The sequence below is a fragment of the Ostrinia furnacalis genome, unplaced genomic scaffold (assembly GCF_004193835.3).
Source record: "Ostrinia furnacalis isolate ACB-3 unplaced genomic scaffold, ASM419383v2 OfSCF5109, whole genome shotgun sequence".
Classification (NCBI taxonomy): Eukaryota; Metazoa; Arthropoda; class Insecta; order Lepidoptera; family Crambidae; genus Ostrinia; species Ostrinia furnacalis.
This window is the reverse complement of record NW_021135348.1, coordinates 108,473-121,590: the sequence shown is the minus strand read 5'-3', so window position 1 is coordinate 121,590 and position 13,118 is coordinate 108,473. Positions and strand designations below refer to the sequence as shown.

Genomic DNA, 13,118 nt, shown 5'->3' with positions numbered 1-13,118 from the left:
TCGGTTCATAATTGGCGGAGCTATCGCGTAACAAACAAAAAAAAAAAAAAAAAACATACGGGTCGAATTGAGAACCTCCTCCTTTTTGAAGTCGGTTGAAAATCTGTCAAACTCCATACAAAAAGCACCGGTTATTGTTATTGTTACGGTTAAAATAAGGTGGTACAACTTAGTCTTAGTTAAAAATTTCACAAGTATCCCATTTATCAGACATATTTTTACACGCAAAAAAGTACAAGTATATAAAAGCCTTCAGCAAAAGCTTTCACCGCACGATTACATCAAAGGCTAATCACATTCCCCTTTGTACATATCCACATAAAACTTCGATAACTCATAAAAGCTTTTCCACAGGAAATGGCGGCGCAGCAGACGGCTCATTAGTGACGTCACGCCGGAAATTGGCGCGGGCGCCGAGAGTGTAATTTGCACTCTCACCAGCGGGTAACACACAGACATCTACATTGATTGGATCGAATTATGTTGCAAATGCTATTCATTTCTAGTTTTCACAAGAATGATGTTTTTTTTTGTAGCACTGTCCAATTGTTTAACGAATCGTGCAGCCTTTGTGCAGCAGTGGGAACCACTGACTGCACATTTTATCCACTTTTTGTTTCTTACCGGTTGTTTGAGAGAATTATAATAATTTCCTTTTAGACTACGAACGTGTCATTGTCACTATTTAGTACTGATATTCATCATCATCATCATTTCAGCCATAGGACGTCCACTGCTAAACATAGGCCTCCCCAAGCGCTTCCCCGCTACCTTTACGATGTCGTCGGTCCACCTTGTGGGTAGACGTCCCACAATGCATTTCCCGGTACGCGGCCTCCACTCCAGAACCTTGCTGCCCCATCGGCCGTCAGTTCTGCGTACTATGTGCCCTGCCCATTGCCACTTCAGCTTGCTAATCCGTCGGGCTATGTCAGCGACTTTAGTTCGTTTACGGATCTCCTCATTTCTGATTCGATCTCGCGATATTTATAACGAGAAAGTTTGTAAAGATTGCAGGGTGGATACTCTTCCTAACTACCTGCTCCATCACACAGAAATTATTTAACGGATTTCGATGTAGAATGCTATAGATTTAACCATCAGAAAAACATATACGCTACAGTTTCGAAATGAATAAATAAATAAGTTTATTAATTCACGTGGGCGAACCAAAGGACAGAAGCTAGTTGAATTACAAAAACCGTCAAAAGTTTCCCAACCGTTTTATTTTCTTAAAAATGCGTAACCATTAGATAAAAGCTTTCATTTAACTCAATTAAGCTCTGTTTATAAACAGCGGCTCATATTGCCGTCTTGAAAGTTGGCGAAACTTTTAAAAGTTGATTAAAAATACCATTAAAAGTAAAAGCTGGGAAACTTTGTCCCTTCGAGGAAAGTTCGTAATTGCAAGTTCTTGAGTTTGGCATTAATGAACGATGAAACAATGGGCTGGCACGGGGCCGCTTTTAATAATATTTCGGGGATGTGTGGGAAACTGTCAGAATAGTGATTGATTAAAAATATATGGGATAGTAGGGTTAGAATCTCTCTACGGGATAACCCTCGCAAAGCATTTTTATTCTTTTAAATTCCTGCATTTTTGCAAACATCATGCTAAGGACGAAAACATAGTAAACATAGGTAAGACTTTGTTATTAACGTAATACTTTAATAGCATCGATTTTTCCCAGAGTTTCTCAAGATTTAAAAAGCATATTATTTTAGACACTCTGCAAAGTGACCAAATTAAAATTAAGATAAATTAAATGAAAAAAAAAAGAAACAGAACAAAATTAATAATTAAAAGTCTGAACATAATATTAATTACTTCTTGGTGTTGAGCTACACCGCGTTTATAAGTTACCTACCTTAATTGTAATTGCCTCGCTCTATATTACATAGTTTCATATATCAATATGTGGATTACGTAGTGGGATGTGTTACCACATAAATAATACATGAGTCTAGATAAGTAGATAAGTTAATTTCTGTAACACATTTGTTTGTAATTCCTAAAATAAATAAATAAATAAAAATAAATAAGTAATACCTATGTTCTACGGTTTGCGGTCAGTTCAAAGTGAACGCAGCCCGCATCACGTATGAATAAAATTGTCAAGCTGTATGGCAAATCCTTCTTCTAATTCTAGATAGCAGTGACAACATCATAAAATAAAGGTAACAGGAAGGCGCTGGATGCAGGCCGCTACCAATCGGGCAACATGGAAAGCATTGGGGGAGGCCTATATTCAGCAGTGGTCGTCCTATGGCTGAGATGATGATGAGACAGTAGCGTAGCGTTTACAATCATAAATCAAATCATTTGATTTGACATTATCTATAGTCCAGGAAAAAAAGCCAGATAAGAGATATCATAAGTAGATAAGACGTAGTCACCCTCACGAGCTGACCTCTACCCCCTTTGCTCTCTTAGATGGAGGCTGCGTATATCATCCGTCACGCCTAATCGATACACCGCTCGATCAATCATCGCCCGTCGGCCAAATATTTAATTAGAACCCAACTATTTGTTCAGCGAGATGAGGAAGTTTCGGTCTATTGCTAAAATCTTCTTACACACTTCTAATTCGTAAAAATGGATGAATAAACTTAGATGGAACCCACTTTATTTCATTGGTTGTGCAGCCTTAAAATTCAAATTCCTAATTAGTACATAAGCTCTTTTCAGGGCACACATACACCATGTCCCTAAATAACTTGCTCTAACCACACCTCATCGGGACAACATATCGGCTTGAAACTGGAAACCTCAATCTTGAAATCTTGAAGTGCACAAATCAATAAATATCACCTTTAATCGCTTCACCTAAGTTAAACGCGTATAGTGTTATTTTAGTTTACAATTTGTCCAGCAAATAACAACTCAAATAACATAAAATATCCAAAACGTAAACGTATCAAAAAGGCGCTGACAATAGTGAATGTCGGCTTTCATTCAATAACATGTAGATGTAGAGTCAAGTAACATCTTGTTCTAACAGATATAGACCCTCAAGTGTTACAACAGTGTTACAAGTTACTCGCGATGCGTTTTTTCAGCACTGGCCAGTGTCATATATTACGTTGACGCAATGGACAGGTCTGTGACAAACTTACGTTGGCACATGTAGCACCTATTTGTAACCTAAGGCTGGGTTGCACCATCTCACTTTGACAGTTACTATAACAATAACCGGTGTTTTTTGTATGGAATTTGAAGGATTTTTGACGATTGTAAAAGTTAAAGTAAAATGGTGCAACTCAAGTGTATTGAATTTCAAGGAAGATCATTAATTGTGTTATTTCTTTTCGAATGCTCATAATATCAGGAAAATGTCGTCCATCTATCATAGCGTCCAATACCCCGAAACTACGTAATTAATGACACATCCCGCAAATTAACGAACCGCGGTATCCGGGGCGGTTACAGGACTGGTAACTCGTTATGCTTAGCAAACAAAAGAAAGGACTGTGCCTCTACCATGAGTTTACCTACCGAGCATCTCGCTATCGAGGGCGTAAAAAAATGTATGGCAAATTGTACAGCGCCTCTAGCGGTTAGTAGCTGAACCACAGCAAAACTAAAAACACTACCATGAGTTCATCTCAAATCGTTAGGTAAAAAACCTATCTAAATGAATACGATAGCGACTAAAGTTTTTATTAAGTTTCATACAAATAACTTACCATGAGTTGCAATTTTCAAAGATGTCATCGAAAAATACCTTAGCTGTCACAGTAACGTAACTCACTGGCTTATTGACGTGTGAAAAGCAAAATAAAATTGTGGTTTTAGGTCATTTTAGGTGTTTTCTTTATTAAATTATGTCGGAAAGAAGTTTATTACGATGGAACATGTTATCAGCATGTGGGCAGACCTCCCACTAGGTGGACCGACGATCTGGTGAAGGTCGCGGGAAGAACCTGGATGCGGGCACATTGTGGAGATCCTTGGGGGAGGGAGAGGATGCTGCGTTTCCCAGAGATATGCGAGGGAATTGTGTCGTGCGAAGATGTCTAGCTGTGCTGTGAAAATGTGTGCGGGTTTCCACCAAAGCTGTGCGAGGAAAATGTATCGTACGAGGATGTGTAGCAGAGATTTGAAAATGCTCATTAGTGTTGTACAGCCTGAGCCTTTTCTACCAGAGATGTGCTGACCGAGGCGAGGTAAATGAAGCGATTCTATTGGTTCTTTACAAACACATCCTTCGCTACGCATCCTCGCACATCTCTGGTGGAAACGCAGCCTTACGAGATCATGATAGAAAGCTAATCCGACAATGAATATGTATTTTCATAAGTTGAAATTTACTTTTGTTTTTAATCAGTCTGTGTATTATGTATTAGGTTTTGTGAAATAAATAGTCAATAAAAATTAATCATTTTATTTTCAACTAGCTTTTGCCCGCGGCTTCGTCCGCGTGAAATTTAGTTTGTCACAGATCGTCATAATTATAGCCTATATGTTAATCTGGGTTATAAACAATAATACTGTAAAGTTTCATCAAAATCCGTTCAGTATTTTTTGCGTGAAAGAGTAACAAACATCCAGACATCCAAACTTTCGCATTTTTAATATTAAGTAGGATATTAGTAGGATATGACGTAATTTACTTAATTATTATTACTGACGAGATTGCTACCATGTATGTTTAGTGACCATGAAAGATTAAAACAATATAATGTATTTAATTAATTATAATATCTTAAGTTTTACAATATTAAGGTAGGTATATCCATCCAGTTACCCTAGGTCTTTATTATGGATTTAATTTACAAGTAGTTAGAACACATTGGTACCTAAATTGTCTAACTAAACCGTAAGAACCAATACTTTTTCACCATGAGTGCGGACAACGCAAACATTTTTGCTATGTGTTTGTTTGTTGCTTATTATCTCCTAAACTACTTGCCCAATCTACTTCAAACTTTCCCCACCTATAGAAAATACATTTAAGAAGAACATAGCATAGTTATATCACCATAAAGTCTCACCTTAGGCGGGTTACTGGAGTTGTGGTGGCGGGCGGCGGCGGAGTGGGCGCGGCGGGTGGCTTTGTAGTGCAGCCGGCGGAGGGCGCCGCCCAGCCGCTCGGGCGAACTCTCGCCTCGTGCTACTGTCATGTTGCTGTCACCGCCTGAAGCAAAGAATAGATTCATCATCATCATCATTTCAGCCATAGGACGTCCACTGGTGAACATAGGCCTCCCCCAATGCTTTCCATGTTGATCGATTGGTAGCGGCCTGCGTCCAGCGCTTCCCTGCTACCTTTACGATGTCGTCGGTCCACCTTGTAGGTGGACGTCTCACGCTGCGTTTTCCGGTACGCGGCCTCCATTCCAGAACCTTGCTGCCCCATCGGCCGTCAGTTCTGCGTACTATGTGCCCTGCCCATTGCCACTTCAGCTTGCTAATCCGTCGGGCTATGTCAGCGACTTTAGTTCGTTTACAGATTTCCTCATTTCTTATTCGATCTCGTAAAGAAACACCGAGCATAGCCCAAATCATCAAATATTTAAAGAAAAAAAAGACCAATAAATAACCTTCAAGTTTTGCTTTTAAGGCGCCTTTACAGTTTCAATCTTTTACCCTACCGACGCTTCGAAAGAAATAAAGACTTGATTAATCCTCTTTCCGTCAATCTTAAAGCGATAGCCCAATGACACCATTGGGCTATCGCAGTGTCGGACTGACCTACGAGATGCGCGGAACGCGAGTTCGAACCCCGCCGCCGCTGGACTATTATAATTGAGGTGAACCCACTCGTAACACAAGCATAATATTTAGCTTATCACGAAGGGTGAACGGGACTATTATTTTAAAGAATCCTCCTTTCGTCAATCTACGCTGGGTTTGAGCGGGACTATATTTATTTTATTTTTTTTATGTGATAGGAGGCAAACGAGCAGACGGATCACCTGATAGTAAGTGATTACCGTCGCCCATAGACACCCGCAGACCCAGGGGCGTTACAGGTGCGTTGCCGGCCTTTAAGATAAAGATACGCTCTCCTCTTGAAAGCTTGCAGGTGTATGGTATATGGTTTGGAACCACTCTAGCTAGGCCCCCGCTACGTGAAGCAAGCATCCGCCCAACATGCGACGCGGGCGCAGCTCAAACGAAAAGCTTGGAGCCGTCAATATTGTTTTACTTTTTGGTTTCCGTTTTGTTTCTTTTCATCTATCAATCCTTCAAAGCATTTATTTATCTCTTTCGATGCTATAGCACTGTTTTAAAACTATTTTGTGTGTAGGTAGGTACTCGTAATTTGCGAATTCCTTAGCATATTATAAGTATTAATGATCGAAAATCACATTTCCAATTCAAATACAAATATTCTAAGACGAAATGACGTAGTACAGTACCATTAACTTGCCCCAATAAAAAGATTTTCATGCAAAAATATAAAAATGTCTACGTCAAAAACACGCGTTATCGTATTATCAAAGGTGTTCGCGTGAAATTGGCTTCGTTAATAATAATAATGTAATCACAGTAATATGGCCACGAAATTACGGCTGTATCAAATTGGATTCTTCTTTCGTTTCTAAGGTACTTACTTAATAAAGTAAGTTAGGAGCGCTGTATTATTATAATAATCTAAAAGAGTTTTTAGATAATTTGATTTATTCATTTATTTTGTATTATTTTATCGATGTTGCGTGGAATAGGAATTATCAGAAAAACCTAAAAGTAATCTGAAGGGCTTGTTGCTAATCTTTCCTGATTCTAGGATTAGAAATACTTAGGATTAAATAGCCTTAGTTGTTCCAAGTTGTTAGACAGATTCAGGATAACTTTCAGTCAATTTCGAGAGTTAGGCTAAAATATCTTTAATCTATTTAAAATGAACCCGCGTGCTTCTAAGCACAAAACTCGGCTGAACCAATAATTTATTTATTTTATTTATTTATTAATTAAGGTACAGCAACAGATCACAAATCATGGCTTAAACAATACATTCAACGAAGATAACGATTAATGCACTCTGATTGTAGCTAAATTATGTAGCTAAGTTTTTTTTTGTCAATATTTGAAAAACCCTTGACAGGTTGTTACTTACTTACATGAATAGAAAAATCAATAAATTCGCTTTTACTGTCTTAAAAACCCACTGGGACTATGCAAGATACAAAAATTATATCAAAATTCACGCAGGCGAGGTCGCAAACAAAAGTACTAGTAGATTTTATATTTTTATACGCCGTTAGGCTAGGCCTAGGAAATTAAGTTACACGTGCTCGGCAACACGTGGTTAGTTGATATATTCCTAAAGTTATATGTATAGAAGTGAGCCTACGAGTACGCGCGCAGGACACAGGGCTCACCTTTAAAATGAGAGGACACCGTTATTTTAAAGGTCTATTCCACTTTAATTACCTGGATTTCAAGTGGCTGATCACCCAGGTGTCAAGTGGGTGTCAAGTGGACTTCAAGCGACACTTTGCTTTCCTTTGATCACCCTGGATAAGAAGTCCATTTTGATCACCTAGGTGATCAAATCCAGGTGATCAAAGTGAAATAGACCTTTTTAAAGGCGAATTACACCAGGCGCGCAGTGGCATTTGCTACCCTTAAAAAGTTTTTCTCATAAAGTCTATTTTAAAGGATTTCAGGAGCAATAACTAAGTATATATTTACCTGCAGCGAGTTCAGGGGAGGGTCGAGATGACTGGATCTTGGGGAGCTGGTGACGCCCATCCGCCTGCAACAAACATAAATACGAGTTAGTTATGTTTTCTCTCATCATCAGCATCATCATTTCAGCCATAGGACGTCCACTGCTGAACATAGGCCTCCCCCAATGATTTCCACAATGGCCGGTTGGTGACGACTTGCATCCAGCGCCTTCCTGCTACCTTTATAAGGTCGTTAATCCACCTTGTGGGTGGATGTTTTCTCTCAACACAACAATGTGTAGACAAAAATGCTGGTTTGTAGTTGTAGATCAACAAAACCCTGTAGTATCATAATTGATGGTAATTCAAATTTATTAGTATGTTATGTTGGCCCTTTTCTGGGCACTTATAAATAAAACTTACCCTACCACTACTTCGGGAAAACTTATCGGTTGGGGTAATAATTAAAAATTCGGCACTGAAAATAGGACTAATGAATTTAAAATTGAAAAATAGTTATTAATCACAGCAAGGTCATCGGGGGAGGCCTATGTTCAGCAGTGGACGTCCTGTGGCTGAAATGATGATGATGATGAATCACAACTGTGAAGCTCTTGGCTTGTATCTCGAGTGATGACAAACATAGGCGTAAATAATAAAAATAGCCAATCAAAAGACTCCTGAAAACCATTCAACCCGTAAACGCGTTCAACCCAGGTAATATGGAATGAAGGTACCTATTTCTGCCACTACCAGATAAAAATTTAAAAATGACGACTGCCTTACTGTGGCTACTAAGTAATCCTGTTCAGTAGTCCATTATACGTGTCAGCGGCCCAAACCTCCGCGGGCCGTATCTGGGCCACTCGGTGACCGGCCGGCCCTGTAGGGTGACCATCTATTATGGAAGACACACGTAACAGTATGATAACGTTATACGTTTGTTTTGGTCATTAGTTTAGGCCAGATACCTACAAAGGTTGCGGGACAGCTGGCGTTGGATTTATTGAATTGTCTAATATAGAATTTCATTCCTTCTTATAGAAATAAACGCATCGACAAATACCGCAATAAACGTACAGAAATTGCTCTAATGTTGATAAACAGTGGTGCTTGTTACCATCAACTGATGTTACTTATTTAAGCGCGAGAGGGTGCTTTTTGCATCGTAATTCAAAGTAATATAATATTTGAGCCTAACATCAGTCTTTATTAGCTTAAGTAAGCAAATTTGAAAGATATTTATCATTAACTAGCTGACCCGGCGAACTTCGTACCGCCTTAGCGTAGAGATTTTCTTAATATTTTTTTCCGTAAGAACCATCCTTGGACTTCCACAAACATTTAAAAAAAAGAATTATCGAAATCGGTTCAGCCGTTCACACGTGATGCCGTGACAACGCGAAACGGGTTTCATTTTTATATATATAGATATTGCATAGCTACCAATCTTAATACATAAACAGCTATAGGTGATTTGTAGTCATTTTATTATAGAATCTGCTGTAGGGTCAACCAGTTGACCTGCGACTGACCTGTCATTAGAGCATTCATGCCACTAAGAAAATTCTCGAAATAAAAACTCATTTAAAAAAAACTGGCATGGTCCCTCTACATCGGAAAGGTTATGTGTAAAGGATTTTCGTAAAGCTTCCGTTTATTAAAGAACTAGCTTTCCGCCCGCGGCTTCGCCCGCGTGGAATTTTGTCTGTCACAGAAAAACTTTATCGCGCGCGTCCCTGTTTCAAAAACCGGGATAAAAACTATCCTATGTTCTTTCCCGGGACTCAAACTATCTCTATGCCAAATTTCATCAAAATCGGTTGCGAGGTTTAAGCGGGAAAGCGTAACAGACAGACAGACAGACAGACAGACAGACAGACAGAGTTACTTTCGCATTTATAATATTAGTTGGGATAGCTCTCAAAACGGGCATCATAAAAGATTAAGCAAGCCTTTGATCTGGAGGATGTGAGTTGGGTAAATTGTCCAAAATGGGTACAAGGAAATAAGTGAAGGTCACTGTTTGCTTTGACAGTAAGTAGATATGTGTGAAGACAGGGTTAAGGATATGGATAATAGTCGTGAAAGTGTTGTACTGAATTGTCATATAATTGAACTAAAATTTACTTTTCTGAACGCTGGAAAACAAACTGTTGAAGGAAAAATGGCACCTCCATGATAAAAGAATGGAGTTCTTTCTATCCAGACCAAGAAAACATCTGTACCTATTCAAAAATAATAAGTACACATTAGATACCAAAGTATGATTAATGTTTTATAACTACCATAGTAGGTTCTTCGCAATTCTTTTTTTTTCTTTTCTTCTAAAAAAGAAAAGAACAGTCGCGACACAAAATTATTGGGATTGTACAAACCATAAAAGTTTTAACAGTATTTTCAAGTTTTAAGTGTGTACCAGCACTCACAAATAAATTTTAAAACTTTACTGCTCACAACGTTAAAGTAGGTTCTATAATTCTTAACATAGTTTTTTTAAGAATTAACAATTTAAAATTTACGTAAACCCTCGTGGTAAGCTAATTAGTATTATGCTTGTGTTACGAGTGGGTTGACCACAACAGACGAGTGGCGCGGCGGGGATCGAACCCGCGTTCCTCGGATCACGAATTGACTAGTCTGACCCCTTTACCATTCGGCTATCGTGGCTTCAAAGTTTTATTGTGACAAAAGATTAGTTTCTTTACCTACTTCTGTTTGTGGCCAGGTCTGGGTTGTCGGTCCCTAATCGTCCCGTTAAAGTTTAGTGGTATCCATAAGGTACAAGTAAAAGTAACCGACAGTGGCGGATTTACAAATTTGCCGCTAGTAGGCCATTCAATTTTTGCCGCCCCTACTGACTTTTGAAATTCAATACGTTAGTTTAATCCCGTTTAGTATGATTGTGAACTTAATGATATTTCTGTCAGTTACTAGATTATTATTGCAACCCGGTATGTACTGAAGAGTTTAATGTTGACCTAAAAACAGCAGCATGTACTAATCATAAGGTGGGCAAAGGCATGACTTAAAAATACCTACACTATATAATATGAACACAGACAAAATAATGTGTGGTCAGTAAACATTGTTTTTGTTAAATATTTTTTATTGGACTTAACAGTTTAATAACAATACAAACAATTTCTATTAAAATATAACATGTTAACAATCCAGTTAATGGTGACAGACAATGAGATGAAATATGTTTTATAGTTCCAAAATACTAAACTGTCCTATCCCTGACATTGAGAGTGGGGCGCCAGCGTCAATAGCGGGTCGCGCGCTGGTTCCGATTTTTGCCATGTTGGAAACCATATAGTTGAACGATGGTAGCGCCCCCCTGTCATTGAGTTTGGTGGGACAGTTCAGCTTGGGTCATCTATATGTTATTTTTTTGCGAGATTTTAAATTAACAAAATCATTAATTATATCGTCGATTGAAATCTTTGTCATAAGTTCTGACTCTTTGCACAAAAGAGATAAAGCATTAAGCTTTTCTTGACTTAAAGTAGATCGTAGATAGTTTTTAACCCGTTTTAAGCAAGACAAGCTTCTCTCACCTGATAGCACCTGAACAATTTGTCACCGGTGTGCACAGAGCCATGCGAAGTACTATATCCAGTATAATTAGCTAAGAACTACTTAAAGGTAAACAGAAAGACCAAAGCTTGGTAATGGTGGCCCAGAAGAAAATTCACTTTTGAAGGAAACGAAATTTGAAGGAATTCAAGGAAACGAAAACTGTAGTTACATTTTTATAGAACTTTAACCATTGCAATTTAAAGAAAATTTAATGCAATTTATTTTTAAATTTACCTTTATTAAATTACATCGCCCAGGAGATTTTCTTGACGCTTACAACATTCGATCAACATACATCAAAATCTTGGAATGCGTTCGTTAGAATCACCTCGAAAGTCGAAACCTATTTTCTGCCGAATGCTCAGCTTCAGTTGCTGCATGGTTGTTGGATTATAAAAGTATACTCTATTCTTATTGTAATGTTACGGTTAATGTGATAAATTGAAAATTATTAATAATAACCGGTTATTATGAATAATTACCGACAGTCTCGGTAAAAGTGATAAATTAATCACATTTAACAGTGATTATTTAATAATTCAACCTTAGTAGGTAACAAATTTCAAGAAAGTAAACAACATCTTGTGTACGTGCTCGTGTACAACAAAACTTTTGAACGTTTTGATATCATATATTAATATAATTTAGCATAATGAGTTTGGAATGTTTCTTGCATAATATTACTTTTCTATGATGCCCATAACATAATGTTTTGATTTAAAGTGAAAAATAGGTTAAGGTGCGGCGGGGGTGGCCCTTGGGCCACCCCTAAGCCGCCTATTTAGTTTTATACAAACATAAATGACCTTATATTAATCTGGGGGCACGGCAGTGCCCCCGCCAAGTCGAGCGCGAAGCAAACACTGCCGTACCATCCTTTACTGGAACCATTTCGCCGCATTTTCAGGCCCCTATTTGAGAACCTCTGGATAAGACCAGAACGCAGAAATTTTCGTCATCTAGTAAGCTATAATCACATACTTAAAATCCAAAATTTCAGGTCTGTAGGTCATTTAGTTCCGAAGTTAAGCGAAAGCAAAGTTTCGCATTTATGACACTCACTCACTCACTGATGATCATCAAAATAGAACTAGTACTTCCCATAAACTCAGAGAGCTGAAATTTGGTACAGAGTTAGGGTTTAATGGCCACATAAAGGGAAAACTATAAAAACTAGGAAAATCGAAGATCTGGAGTAACACCACATTCATAATCAATACTACTCCGGCACCGTGGTGTTCGCCTGTATCGCTCACCGCTAGATGGCGCTAGCACTAGCAAGCGGTGTCCAGATTTTTTTCCTTTCTAGAGAAAGTCGTCGATTAAGTTGAATGTTGTGTAATTTGCATTTCGTTGATTTCGTTTATTATACTGTAAGGTTCGCTTAGGTTATGTTATAATTAAAAACAATCTGATTCGTTGTCCATTTTAAAGGTCGTTGAGTTTATTTGTGTTTAATATCGTAAAAAAATGTTGATAAACGACGACGTTAAATAATTTTGCCACGTTCCACAAAAAGAAGTGAAATCCCACCAAAAACATTCTGTAAAAAACTAGCCAAGTCTCGATGGAGCTGCTTGTTTATCTCTAAAAAGTAATGAAATCTAGACAAAGTCGTGCCAAGTCTATGGTTCCTTACTGCGATTTCTTTATTATTATAGTTAATGTTGTGTGACTTGGCCGTTGAACAATCTTTATTAAGATAATCATACATAAGTATTATTGAAATACGCAGCTTTATTAAACCTACAATTGACTGGTTATTGTTGAATCAACGTTTTCCAAGTGGCAATTTTCCATCGTCAATGGGTAGCGGTTCTGGCGACAGATTGGTGCAATGGTGTCATGGAGCACCTGGTTTTGTCACCCTTCAACGGCCAAGTCACACAACATTAACTATAATAATAAAGAAA

At 38.2% G+C, this 13,118-nt stretch overlaps 1 protein-coding gene across 1 annotated transcript in view; it reads right to left on the bottom strand.

Annotated features, from left to right (window-relative positions):
• The window catches only part of LOC114360647 (probable serine/threonine-protein kinase samkC), a 137,580-nt gene that overhangs the window by 66,610 nt on the left and 57,852 nt on the right, over nucleotides 1-13,118 (bottom strand). Inside the window, exons 2-3 of the mRNA XM_028315400.1 lie at nucleotides 7,643-7,706; nucleotides 4,996-5,138 (exon numbers count right to left, since the gene is read on the bottom strand). Of these exons, the coding sequence (XP_028171201.1) occupies nucleotides 4,996-5,124 (129 nt within the window). The 5' untranslated portion in view covers nucleotides 5,125-5,138; nucleotides 7,643-7,706. The remainder of the gene's footprint in view (nucleotides 1-4,995; nucleotides 5,139-7,642; nucleotides 7,707-13,118) is intronic.